This window comes from Atractosteus spatula, chromosome 15 (genome assembly GCF_055471065.1).
Source record: "Atractosteus spatula isolate fAtrSpa1 chromosome 15, fAtrSpa1.hap1, whole genome shotgun sequence".
In the NCBI taxonomy this organism is placed as follows: Eukaryota; Metazoa; Chordata; class Actinopteri; order Semionotiformes; family Lepisosteidae; genus Atractosteus; species Atractosteus spatula.
In genome coordinates, this window is record NC_142720.1 from 17,277,251 (window position 1) to 17,291,142 (window position 13,892).

At 40.0% G+C, this 13,892-nt stretch overlaps 1 protein-coding gene across 2 annotated transcripts in view; it reads right to left on the reverse strand.

The window, feature by feature from the left end:
• The window catches only part of camkmt (calmodulin-lysine N-methyltransferase), a 129,803-nt gene extending 116,045 nt beyond the window's left edge, over positions 1-13,758 (reverse strand). Inside the window, exons 1-3 of one of the 2 annotated variants that reach the window (XM_088934237.1) lie at positions 13,425-13,758; positions 10,964-11,142; positions 9,898-9,962 (exon numbers count right to left, since the gene is read on the reverse strand). In XM_088934237.1, the coding sequence (XP_088790363.1) occupies positions 9,898-9,962; positions 10,964-11,142; positions 13,425-13,580 (400 nt within the window). In that variant the 5' untranslated portion in view covers positions 13,581-13,758. The remainder of the gene's footprint in view (positions 1-9,897; positions 9,963-10,963; positions 11,143-13,424) is intronic. The other variant, XM_088934238.1, reaches the window with a different exon arrangement.
• Positions 13,759-13,892: the final 134 nt, after the last annotated feature.

Genomic DNA, 13,892 nt, shown 5'->3' on the forward strand with positions numbered 1-13,892 from the left:
ATAAACATCTATTTGTTACCAGAAAGCCATGGGGAGTTTCGCAGCAACCCGGAGCCAATCCCGGAATCAGATGCAAGCGCCAGTTCACTGCAGGGCACACACACACACATCAATCAACCCACAACCAGTGTGTCTTTCCACCTAACTCCACACAGAAGAGGATCCCAACCGGAATCGAACTCGGGATGCAAGAGCTGTGAGGCAGCGGCGCTCACCTCCTGTAAGCATGCACTTTTTGTGAGGCAGTTTTTACATTGCAGGCTAAATGCTTGATTTTGGTTCCTTCTGTCTCCACACTGGTGTTTTCTGTTACCTCTTTCAGGCTGCTGAAGATCAATCATTTGAACACAAAGTAAACAAAGTGCAGCTTCAAGCCAGACAAGAAATGTTGTGTTTTTGATCAGGCTGATTACACACCAAATTGTCATATATCAGTGTTCTAAACAAACCAGCTATGAGTTGCGCTTCCAATAAACAAAGAGCTTTGGCATTGTCAATACCCTCCTTGATTTTTTGTTTGGCTACATGCCTAACATCAAATGGCACACAATGATTTGGGGGCTGTGTTCCTGTCCAAGAATTTAATCAGATTAATGATGTATTTATTTTAAAATATCATGAAACACATTAAGCTTCAGAACACCTAATATGGATGCACTGCAGTTGCTAGGCAAGCAGTGCCTCGGATTTGGCAACAATTAGGAAAAGGGTAAAAATCTTCATTATACAGCCAGTAAAACAAGTCCACCCATCTCCAACACACGGTGCACTGTGATCAGCACATGCCCATTAAAACAACACAGGCTGAAGAGCTACTCTGCTGACAAGCACTTTTCTTAATATATAAAAGCACTTAATTCGACACTTATATTGAGCTATCATGATATGTCTGTTCATCTCTCTTCCCGAGATAGCATTTCCAACACTAGTGAGGCAAGCACAAAACTACATCTAAAGTCAAGACGATGTCCTGCTGGCCATCAGGGTGACACCAGTGCATACTGGTACAATCAGAAAGCACAAAGATCAGCTTCACCATTACAATAACTATCAATACTATCTGAAATGCAATTCTGAAAATCTGCCACAATTTCATTTTGCATAAATGTTCATTAAAAGCAGCACAGATTGGAAATTGTTCGGAGCAATAAAAAAAAAAATAACTAGATATAAGCCCCCAAAATATCAAGATCCTTTCCTTAATTTTCCAATTCTTTCTTCAAAAAACAAAAATAGAATGTGTGCATTCTTCATGATGTGATGCTTAAAAAAAATCAATTTCAAGCAAGGATTATAAATGCTAATACACGGAGAAAGAGCTCCTGGGGTACGAAACACTTGCAGGTTGGGAGGTCTTCTTTGTGGGATTTTTTGTTCGAACAGGAAGCAAACTCTACACCCAAAGAAAAGAAGGAGAGAACAACTACTCGCCCAAATATGGCTTTCTCATTACCCTGTTATTACCCAGCTCTTAATAATCTCTGCTCCCTGCCTATCCCTTGAAAATTTCTCCCAACTTCATTTCCTCTCCTAATCCCAGCTCATTTGCTGTAGCTAATTTCTTGCTGCTGGGTATGCGCTGTTTTGCCGCCCATGTGAGCTTTTTTTTTTTACCGGTCATTTACTTTTCACAGTGTAACCAAACTAGTTGGAGGGGAATGATCGGCGCACAAACCCAGCCCAATGTGGCACTGCAAGGACGGAGGGGGGGGGAGGGGGAGGGGGAAACCGGGCCGCTGTTTGTCCTGCATCTTTGGGTCCCTGAATTGAAGCTTTAGAGAGCAGAGTAAGCAATAAACAAAACCCCCTCAGGGACTGGGGAGGAGCAACAGAACCAATTACGTTTAATTAAATCAAAAGACAGGATCCCCAAAGGCTGCTTTTGAGCTGGAGAACAAATCTGCATTAACACCTTCCCAGCCAAACAACAACAGGCAGGGCTCAGAGAGGGAGATTATCGCCTTGCGTTCACTGCATTCTTCAACACAGCACAATCCTCACCCTGACAAATTTAATCCCGGAGCAGCTGTAGCACTAAATCAGCAGTAGCAAGAGTTACACACATTTACATCTGTGCAGTGGTCTCTGACACAAATGAAACACTGCAATCTCCGAGTTCAAGGATACAGACAATATGTTTTCTGCATCAGACCAAAATAAACGGAGACAGTGTTTTACATTAGAAGTAGGGTTGAAGTACAAATAGGATGTGATTGGCCACATTATACCTCTATATGCACAACATCATTTTACAGAAGCTGCATATAGAATTGGGGACAAATGGAACCAACAGATAAACGATCCAGGAAGACCGAGCTTTTCCAAGTGCTCAGAAGAATTTGTATTAGAACACCAATGTGCGTCTGTCACGTGACATCAACAGGACAAGAACCAAACAAACAGATCCTAAAGGATGGATTTACTGTTTCATTCACTCCCATAAGAGATGCCATCAAAAGTCTCCAAAAGTGCCGACATCTGCTCAATCAGGTCACCGCCCACATGAAGATGCCTTTGAAAGACAAGTGGAAAACACGCTGAGCAATTTTGTTTATTTTACCTTTTATTTCTTTCCAGACGGAACATAGCCATGGGATCAAGTCAAGCAAGAGCCAAAAAACAAAATCAGAAAAAAAGGCTTTAAGTCCTCCTTATCCTTTTCCATTAGCCCACACTGCCACCTGTGCACTCCACATATTGACACTGGGCCATTGTTCCACAATACCGGGGCACTCCAGACACTGACACTTGCTTTCACTCCGACAAAACACAAACAACTACTCCAAATGTCTGACTGGGAATAGCTCTTGATTCTCTTATCCAATTAGCATCTACAGTTTTGGTAATTTTGAAATGTTAAATACACATGGGAAGTTCATGAAGATATCATGGCTAAAAGAAAATAAAACCTTAAATAAATGTGTTGAGTCACTCATTGTTAGCTTTAATACTTTAATTTAAATTTAGACAGAAGAACCTTTTTTTAAAAAACAGCAGCTCAGTAAAATACAAACCAGATACAGACTTGGGTTTCCCGCATAAAGTGACACACGTCAGCTAAATTTCATGGAGGTTTGATTAGCAGTGCAGCGTACTGGCCAGCGACTGTAGTAGAGCTGGGGGGTGAGATGCTTTTTTAAGTAAATGCTTTGATTTGTGTTCCTTCAGATACTTTCTTCATAAACATAAAAAAGGTAAACAGACATATATATGTTATAAATCCGAAGATAAGTTGAAAATATTGATTAGAAAGTACAGAGTAACCAAATAAAATAACAGCCCATTTTTTACAACATCAAGTTTGACTATCCCTGAAACAAAATCATAAAAAATAAGCAGAGTAACCGTCTGACCTACATGGCCTCCACAGATTCATCTTTTCGTCCTACAAAAACCTCTCGTATTTTTCTTTTTGTCAAAAACAGCTGGTGTTCCCAAGTAACATAAATTAATTCATGTACGTTGTGTAATTTGTGTATTAATTTGTGTGTTTAACTTTTTTATACTTGCAACAAATGGATTCCAGCACATCACGTTTGCTGCTTGTTAGTATTACTTAAAATGCATTCATTAATATTGCAGATAGTGGAGTGTGAGTGGGCTTCATTACAGACCCAACAATGTTTAAACAGCAGTGTGTAGCTTGCTAATTAATTGTTACCAATACAAAGTTTGTGTCAACACAGAATGACAGTGTTTCAGCAAAGAACCTTAATGTGATCCGGGTGTAAAGCTATTGTCCAACAGGATATAATTAGTATTATGTGAGTTTAAGATTAGCATAATGATGCGAACAGGAGGCAGAGAGAGGGCCACAGGGGGTACCTCTCCACACAAATCCACCTCCTGCTGCACTCCGGAATGAACTGGCCCCACAGGTCTGCCTTGTTTCCTCACTAAACAAACCACCCAGCTGCCTGCTGGAACACTGCTGGTGCTAGAGCTCCCCTACAGGTGGAGGCTGGAGCGGCATCGCAACTAAAGCACAGCAGGAGCCCCCGAAAAGCAAAGGCACTTCTAGCTGGAATGAAAAACTTTTTATATTGACCTTTCTTCTGCTGATAAGAAAATTAAAACGGAGCAGTAACAGGCTTTTTTTAAACAATAACAAAGGGTGGATAAAACTAAAGAGAAAAAGAGGCTGTGTAACTTGCTTTATAGATTTCTTTTTTCAGATATGGAGTAATTTGAGTTGAATACGATACATGTTACCTGAAAATATATCTCATGCTACTACTGCATGAGATGTCTAATTAAAAAGTATTCAGATGAAAAAACTAAATTAACTAGTTAGCGAGCTTCAGAGCTATGTTATAAGCTTCTCACTGTCTCTCACTTACTGAGAAAGGCTCATACTATCAGACAGCGTTATGATCATCTACATATGTAGACATTATAATCCAAGTGGGGTTTCACAGTGATAAGCCGTGTTCAATTCTAGTACCTTTCTGTGTGGAGTTCACACGATCCCTCCATATCCGTGCACGTTTTCATCGGCTGCTCCAGTTTCTTCTCACCTTCTAAAAACGTGACTGATAGATGATTTGCGGTCTCCAAATAGTTTGTCACGTGTTTGTGCGTGTCTTATCACACCATCCAAGTGCAGACCAGCACTGCTTCAAGCATAGGGTCCACATTGCCACATCCCTTAAGAGGAATAAATCACTTTCTGATATTGACTGATGAATCCAAGGGTGTCCTAGTTGTCATATGACACAGGAATTCAATACCTTTTTTTAAAATTTTCAGAGCATGGTGGAAAGCTTTTTTCCCCAGTACAACAAGTAGCAACGCTTCACTGACAATCAGCTTCAATGTTCCTGCAAATCACAAATATTCTACAATAGATTAGAGCACAGGTGTGTATTTTTTTCATTCCCATGCTCCCAGTTCTGCAAAGAAGACAAGTTAAGTCTACAAACTTCTACATAACTAAGAAACTGTGTTCATGATGGGACTCCCACTGAACCTCTGGAGTGTGGATTACCTTAATCCACACATTTGGTGCACTAATCTGCTATGAGCATTTGTCCATTATTTATGAATAGCTCAAGAAGAATGGAACACATAGGCTTTTAGCTTGTACCATCATTAGGGGGATTTACTATGCAAACGGAGGGGGCAGGTAGCGCAGAAGACCATTTCTTTTAGACAATGAGAGCTTTGCCTATCTGCAGAGTACCTTTTGAGATATTTAGGCCTATTAATGCGTGAGATCAATTAAGTGCTTGAAAGGATGGCTTGAAAAAGTTTGGCGCTGACCCTGCAGCCAGGCGCAGGGCATGCAGAGTGACCCCTCTCGCTGTATAATCTGCTGCAGGACTGAGATATTTATCTCTCCTGTTATCTGAAACCCAAGTTGTATTTGCACAGGCATGTTAAGTTGAGAGTCAAAGGCTGGTCAAGCATTATATAGGGTCAAAGGAGGAAGTGTAAAAAGACTGGAATCCCAGCCAAGCAATAGGCTACTTGAAGATCCTGCACTTACTTCAAAAGCACATAAAGCTGAGAGAGAGAACACAGTCTGTCCCCTTAAAACGCCTTCCATTGAGCGCTGGCTTCTCTCGCTTGTCTTCACCGATCTTTGCATTTGTACCTTGCAAAACTGACAAATTAGACATTATTTTGTTGGGCTACCGAGCCACAGAAATACTGCCTAAAAGTGCACTCTGTTACAATATCTCTTAAAGATACTAAATTATTAAAGAGGAGCCTAATGTAAGAAGAGTTAGCAACAGGCGTTACAAGTATATAGGTGTTTGATGATATTGACAAGCATGGGTGGTTCAAGCCCCACAGAATCACAGAGCTCTGTGCAAAATTACAACAATTAAACAATTACATTCTGCCAATTCATCTGAACATTACAGCATCAGAAAAATTTTAAATGTGAGGAGGCCAATCAACCCATCAAGCAGATTGCTAGTATTGAAGTGGTCCAACGTGCATCTAAAAGGAACCCTGTGTATCGCCTTTGACATTTATATATGGGGAAACGTAATATATACACAGTCACAACCCAACACACCTTTGGAAGGATTTGGGTACCTATCTCTATATGCTGCCTTTAGCAGATACTAATAGAAAGCCTTGGTCCTTTGCATGAATGTCCACATTAAAGCAGTTTTAACCTTGAGAATTCATTGGACTTTCCCAACCGAGTATCATGGATTTTTGAATAAGGAGTTACAGAAGGCATGTATAATAGAGAGGAAGAGCACTCTCCTAAGAAAGAGCTAAAGTCTGCTCTTTACAAAACTTCAGCCATGCGTTAAGAGGTAGTCACCCTACTTAATATCTCTGATTTTAAAAGTACACTTGCATATTTCAGTACTAAATCAATCTCTCACCCAACCAATCTGTTTCATTTCCAACTGAAAAAAAAAAGTTATATAAATAGGTGTACAAATGTGTTGAAGGGACACATCTGGGGAAGGGAGGGGGGCTGGTGTGTGGGAGAAATACCAACACAGATAAGTGAGAAAGAGACAGGAAGACTGACAGAAAGGAAGGAATAAAGAAAACAATCAAATGTATGTTACACAAAAAGATCAATTTTTTCCCCTCTATCCAAATACATCAGAACAGAATACAACGGAAACCAGATGGCTCATTATTTTCAACAATCCTTCAATGCCCCCCTCATGCCCCCACAGTGTATTCTGGTTGTGCCACCCCTGGATGCCCTGGAGGTGTCAGCCTGAGGGCCGTAGTTCAGAAGTGCTCTATGGCCGAGGTCTGGCAGGGCTGTGTTTCGGCTCTGTGCCGGTATCAAGCTGCAAGGCTGTCAGATGTTTACGAGAAAATGGGCACAGCAACTCAATTACCCTTTGTGTTTGCTGAAAGGCAAAATGCTTGGAGATGATTTTGGTGACAAGAAGTTTCATTCCATTCCTAAGACGGCATTTTAGCGAGCAGCAGGGGCTCGTGTGGAGATGAAAGCAACGACTCCTATCTCTGACATTAACACCATTCAGGCTGAACGAGCAGATAGCTCAGAGAAAAGAAGCTGTCCCTTTGCTTTGGAAAACCAATGCGAATTCAAAGCTAAAAAAAACAGACTTATTTGTACAGTAAAATATTTACTAAAATGGCTTCTTTACTACAAACAAAATACAAACTTCTTATTTCTAGGTCATTAGGTGCTGATTTTAAAACATGCACTGTGCCACACAGATGTACATACAAAAATAAGAAAGTCTGGCTTGTAGAAGCCTCCTGCATGATGCATGTAGAAGATTATTTGAAATCCACAGAATACTACTGAAATACTAGTGTTATTAATAGGGATGCCACCCTATTAATAGGCAGGATCAAACTCAGCAAAATGGGACACTTCTCCCACACCAAAATTTCCACTCCAGTGCCCCAGTATGGTGACTGGGGACAACATGCCATCTTTCGGGAGAGATAATAAACCAAAGTTCTAACTAAAGATCCTGTGACAGCATAATTCAGGGTGAGGTCCCAGCTAAATTCCACTCTGGTTTTGCACAATTCGGCCTCCCTAAAATGTATTCATTTCCAATTTCATTCAATTAGTGATGCAAATTATCACTACTCGATATACAGTACTATATAGTGGGGCTGTTGATACGAAATGCATGTCACACAGGTGAATTCTACACTTCAGTGGCGGAAGAAGTGGGTCCCCTCCTATTTTCAAGGCTCTTTGGCAGCCTTTGGCATGAAATATTTATAAATTGTACATTAATTATATGAATACAATTAACTAAGAACTAACTTTTGGATTTGCTAAGAATGTCATGTTGTGACACAATGAGTGAGACACTGCCCTTCACATTCAGAGGGCTTACATTACAGGTTTTAACCACCAGGGGGTGACACACAATTTAGTACTGTACTTCAGAAACAGCAGGAAACAGTAACAAGGCACAGGGGAGGGAGACCTAAGGAACACAGCAAGTATCTCACCAAAAAATCCACTACTGTCTACTGGATTGCATTTTTACATGGACACAGTACTGTTTTCTTTCTATGAACAACATCACAACCTCAACACCATCTTTGCATCAATCAGAGATGCAAGATGTATCTGCCTTCAGCCTAAAATCTCTTTTGTTCTTTTTGTTTTGTCACATTTCTTATTTAAATTGACATCTACTCATTGTAATCCTTGAAATAGCAAAACATGAGCTAATGCCTACTCTTGACTGGAGGGGTTTTATTTAAGGCCACCTCTCTCCCTGAAAGCCACAAGGAGGCTCCATTAACAAGCTATTGCTCAGGACTGGGCAGACATTCCTTTTAAGCGGTCTCTATTATACACTGAGTGCCATATAAGCACAGGGTTATTTACTGCACTTTGATGTAAATATTGTGTAAGGTTCATACCTGTAAATATCTGGGTCATACATGTTACTGGGTAGCTGTGACACGCTATCCCACTAAAGAAAACTCTTAGTACATTTGCTCTTGTGGAAAAAAACAAACAAACCATCAAATGTTTATGTGAAAGACTGTGCATGATAATGAAAAAAAAAAGTTTTCTGAAACACATAAAGGGAATATAAACTGCTCGCGAACAGGTCTGATGTGAAAGGAGTATTTTAACAATGAATTAGACTGACAAATCCTTTAGGATACAGTGACATAAAAACTTTGCTTTTCAGCCATATATATATATAAATGGACATGTATAACAACTAAGCTATGTGTGTGGCTTTACAAGTAGGAGACTAAAACACTCCCCCTTTAGTAACACTAACACCTCTAAAAACACCGATGTAATGTTAAGCAAGGGATATTTTATCACCACAGAGAAACGTTGTTGATCCTCTTGTGCGCCAAGGTGCCAAGCAGAAATAATATCTACACCTATTTACAGAGTAATGTTTAACCAGTGAAGTCAAGAATTTAAAGTGTGATGCTGCTGGATCTGTTTATGTAGCCAGCATGCAGAAAGTGTGGGGATTCAGTTTACTGACCCATGCAATACACACACCTTACTCCTTATAATCACACAAAACAGTCGAAAAGTGACAGTTATTGCAATCTAAAACCAAGAATTGTACTTGACATGTAACTTGGTATTAAATGTTGGAACATGAAAGGAAGTGTTGGGAATGTCCAGAGCTCTGAGGTCAGCATTTCATCAGGTACTACTATCTTCCATAAGATAATTCTACAGCACTTTATTCCAGGTAGCTCTCCCTTATAACACTTATTTCTGGAAAGTGAAGTATTACATTTTCCTCATACAAATCATAAAAATTCTGTGCTGCTATGACACTCTTTATTACACTCTACCCTTTACAGATTTGTATTTCATCCAGCGTATTCTGCTGAAATGTAAATTGTAGATTATTTTAAATAGGCTAATATAGACAGAGGGTAACCGCTGTAATGTAATGTTCAGCTCAGTTCAGTGCTGCCAGCTAGTGGCATGCAATCAGGAAAGGCTAGCTTTATCTATTCACAGCTATCCTATCCCGATGGCCAGATCCTCTCTCTAGTCCAGGGATACAAAACAATCGTGAAATTCGAGATTTCTTCAACAAGGAAAATACATATCCAAAACATACACCAGAGGGATCCTCACAAAGAAGCAGATTATACTGGATACACAGAGGAATAGCAGAATGACAAAAAACAGCCTTAACTGTCTTATGTGCAAAATAATAATTACGTCACAAAATAATGTTTAATCTTTAAATTAAAACTTACAACCTTGTGAAAATGTTTTGCTTCCTGTATTTATTTCTTTGAAAACAAAACACTTTAAAGTACTCACAGAAATGTAAGCGTTCAGAGAAACATACCCATTTTTAACGGGCCAAGCAAATTGCTAACAGTGTCAACCAAGTCATTTGTTTTCCTCTCTGAAATTCGTATTCAATAAATACATAAGACCAAAAAAGGAACATTTGAACTTACAGACATTTCCGGTGTTGTCGAAACTGTTGAGCACCTCATTGACTTTGATAGGTCCAAGGTTATCCCTGGAAAGCCCAGATTGTAAAAAACAAAGTAAATATCCTCATAAATACTAATCAGGGAAAACACAAAGTACCATGAAGCACAAAACAGCCATGGTAAATCATAGAGAAGCTTGGTAAAGCTTTAAAAAGGTTGGAAACTATAGTAAAACTCAGTCAAAACATAATATAAGCTTGTTAAAATCATATGAAACCCCAAATGGACCATAACAGTCTGCTAAATATTAATATATTCTACTGTACATTTAGTTGTCTGACATTTATACAAATCAACTTACATTTAAACCCATTTATATAGTTTAGTATTGTACTGGAACAATTTGGGTGATGTACCTTGCTCAACTGCACAATAACTGTCTCACCAGCATTTGAACTCACAACCTTCCAGCTACGACTCATGAACTCTAACCACTGCTCCACACTGGTCCCATGTTTAATTCCACACAAATTCACCGTCCTGTGTGACGAAAGCAACTGTGCATACTTGTTTTAATGCCTAAAACTCCTTCACCGGCAGCTGCCCTGTGAGAAATAACTCAGCGTTCATTTAGCTCTTGCTAAATTCATCATATATAAAAGAACACTTTAAGCTGATGTAGCGTGTGCACAGAGGCAGTCCGCCACCAGAGGGAGTGGGTGCAGAGGAACTCACAGTGTGGAATTCTGAGTGGGATAACCCACCTGTAGGGCACAGGAAAACAGCAGCTGACAGACTCCTTAATTCACAACTACTCAACCAGCAACCCCTCTGATCCTGTCCACTGCAGAGGGTACCTCTGACCAGCACTGCAATTAAAACTGGTAATCACTAGGATCAATATAACAACAAAGGTGCTAGCTACAAGAAACATCTGCAGTGGAGTGAATCAGAAGGACCACAGGGTGAGTAGGCCTGCACTAAGCCCTTCACAGCAGAATCCTCTCCTCATTACAGGATACCAGTCTGGGAAGAAAACAACTGCACTGCTTTAAGTTCACAGATATTTCTGTTCCAGAGGGCTCACCTTAAGAAGGCACGGAATTGTGGGAAAGTAGCACTTCTGTATTCAAACCACGTCTCATCTCCAGGCTCCTCTATCTCCAGGTCCCTTACTCTGGTTCTGGTGAAAAGATTGAAGGAGGAAAACCTCCTCACAGACACTTGCTGCACCTCTATGTTGTCCAGTTGTTTGTGCTTCAGCACCTGGGGACAAAGCAGGAGTTAAGAAATTAGAATACGTGCAAGGACAGGGATACCTACAATGAGAGGACCTCTGTCTGAGGACAGTGTAGTGTCAAGCATCAGTTTGGAAGAAAGGACTTCTGCTCCAAATTGAAATCTTTCCTGTATCATTCTTTATAATGAAAGCAGAAGCAGGAAATTAAAGAGGATTATAAAATATACAGAGTGTCAAACAAGTAAAACCTACACAAAATACTGAGGAGATAAATATCTAGTGGAAACCAAAGCTTTGTGGTAGTAATAATGAATCCAGTAACCTATGGGGAAGCAGAAGAACTGTATACCAACAGGGGACAATAAAGTAAGATCTCTACTCTGTTCACTCCACTGTAGGAAGTGACAGAGGAGATTTCAATTCCAATCTGAATTAAGGTCAGTGCATTAAAACCAAAAGACTGACATTTTTTAAAAAAACGTTTTAGAAACTATGCAGATACTAACAGGAAAAATTCTAAATGAAAGTGTATTCAATGAATATTTCACACCTGATGATTTATTCTTTGGTAAACAGCATGCCTATGTTAAGTTAGTTACACAACATGTCTGACTCTTCTATGCTAATGTAATAATATCATAAAGGAGTCAGAAGTGTTACAGGTACTAGAAGGACTTGCGATAAACAAATCTCCAGGGCCTTCTGGTATTCTATCGATTATATTAAAGGAGACAAGAGATGCCATTCATAGGACTTTAACAAAACCCTTCCAACATTCGTTCAAGACAGGAATATTACTTATAGACTGAAAAATCACGAATATAGTGCCCATCCAGACAAATTTGAAACAAGTAATTATGGACAAATAAGTCTTCAGTTACCTGCAAAGTTATGGAATGGTTTGATTAGAATTACACTCGATGAAAATTTGATCCTAGGAGATAGCATGGTTTTGGAAAAGTAAGTCTTGATCAACTGCTGTTAGAACTAGCAACAACAATCACACAAATCACTTGACATGGTAAATTTAGATTCTCAGAAGTTTTTTTATATTCCTCCTCGTTAAAGATTAATTTTCAAATTGCAGACAGGATGCATTCAAGGTAATGCTTGGATTGAGAACTAGTTAAGGAATTAGTATTAATATTTAGTCTATAAAGGAACAAGTAAAGGTTTATTCCCTGCAGTAAAGACAAGAAAGGAAACACAACGTTTCGGTCACACCCGAAGAAGGCTCCACAGCCGAAACGTTGTGTTTCCATTCTTCTCTTTTCAGCATGGAATAAACCTTTACTTGTTCATTTGCAGCCTACACATGCTGACGCAGCGACCTACTGGAACATATTTAGTCTACTACTATCCACGTGGGGACAGAGGGGAAAAAATACTCCCACAAAGATAAAACCTGGCAAACATAAAATATTTGACATTGAAGGTGCATTTCTAAACCAAAGAGCATCGTCGTTTAACTCGAAAAAGCAAAATTAATTCAGTCTCAAGTAAACCGCAGTGGCTTTTGGAATACTAAATGTAGAATAAAAGACAGTGGAATGTCACCACAGATACAGGAATGCACTTCTATCCATTTATGGGCAGGTTGTGGGTAAAGAAGCACTCGGATGCTATATTATCTGACCCGAGCCAGCAGCCCGCCCTGAGCGTGACGCCCCCCCCCCCGCACCGCGCGCTGTGCTGGCGTCACTTCTCTCCCCTGAAAGGAGTGGAATCTGGGACACGGCAGGTGCGCTGTGCTCCGGCTGTACAACAGGTAGCGCGAAAAGAGTTGCAAGAGATGCACAGCTGTTGCTGTACTTTATAACTTTATATCCCATTACCTTTTCTTCTTACTGCGCTGCAGCTATATTATTTTTACAGCTAAAAGTGTGCACATGTAATTGTTTATCTTTAGGCAAAAAAGGCTCTACAGATTTATTAGCTAAAAAGCCATTGGTGTTTTATGCATTTTCCAAGCAGGCATTTTTAGACAATATTTCTTGTTAAAGTAAACACACCCCTCATGTTTTGGGTCGAGAACTGGGCTCTAAGAATGTAAGATGTACCTTAGCTGTAATCTGCACAAACGCTTCCGAATTCTGACTTGCTTTCCCTTCTGTTCAGCTAAAACATGCAACCGAAGCTGGCAGCTAAAATGAAGAGGCGCAAACGATCATTAGGTTACATAAGAGCCGTGTGTCAGACACCGTGTGTCGAATCAATCACGTTGTCTCACATCTCTACAGTTGCACTGGCTATAATTAACTTATAGCCTATTGTGAAGATCGTGTTAAAATAGTAGAGATTACTTCACCTGGCTCAGCAGACTCCAGCGCGCTCTGGCTACGTCAGGTCTGCAAACAGGGTGTTTGTCACTCTGACGGCTAGTGTCTTTTTCTCCTGACATTGCTTGACCCGACAATTCTTCATTTTTGCACAGACCAGAACCACCTGTTGGATTCCCCTCCATAGTCTACCAAACTGAATCGTAAAATTATGGAATGCTTTATTTTTTGCCTTTTCACTGTATTTTTATTTTTTATTTCCATTCATATTAGAAAAGAACAGTACTGCGCACTCCTACCCAACCCACCAGCACTCAATGGACACTATCGCAAGCTCAGTGATCTATTGAAAAGCATGCTACTTCCGTACACTTCCTGTTTCTCGTGGAGTCAAGGAAAAGCAATAGATCATAAAGTTAGTCGAGCTCCAACTTAGACCGTGCGTGCTTTTCCTAAGGGTTTGATTACTGTTGCCTTCAATACGCCATCCAGCAGCG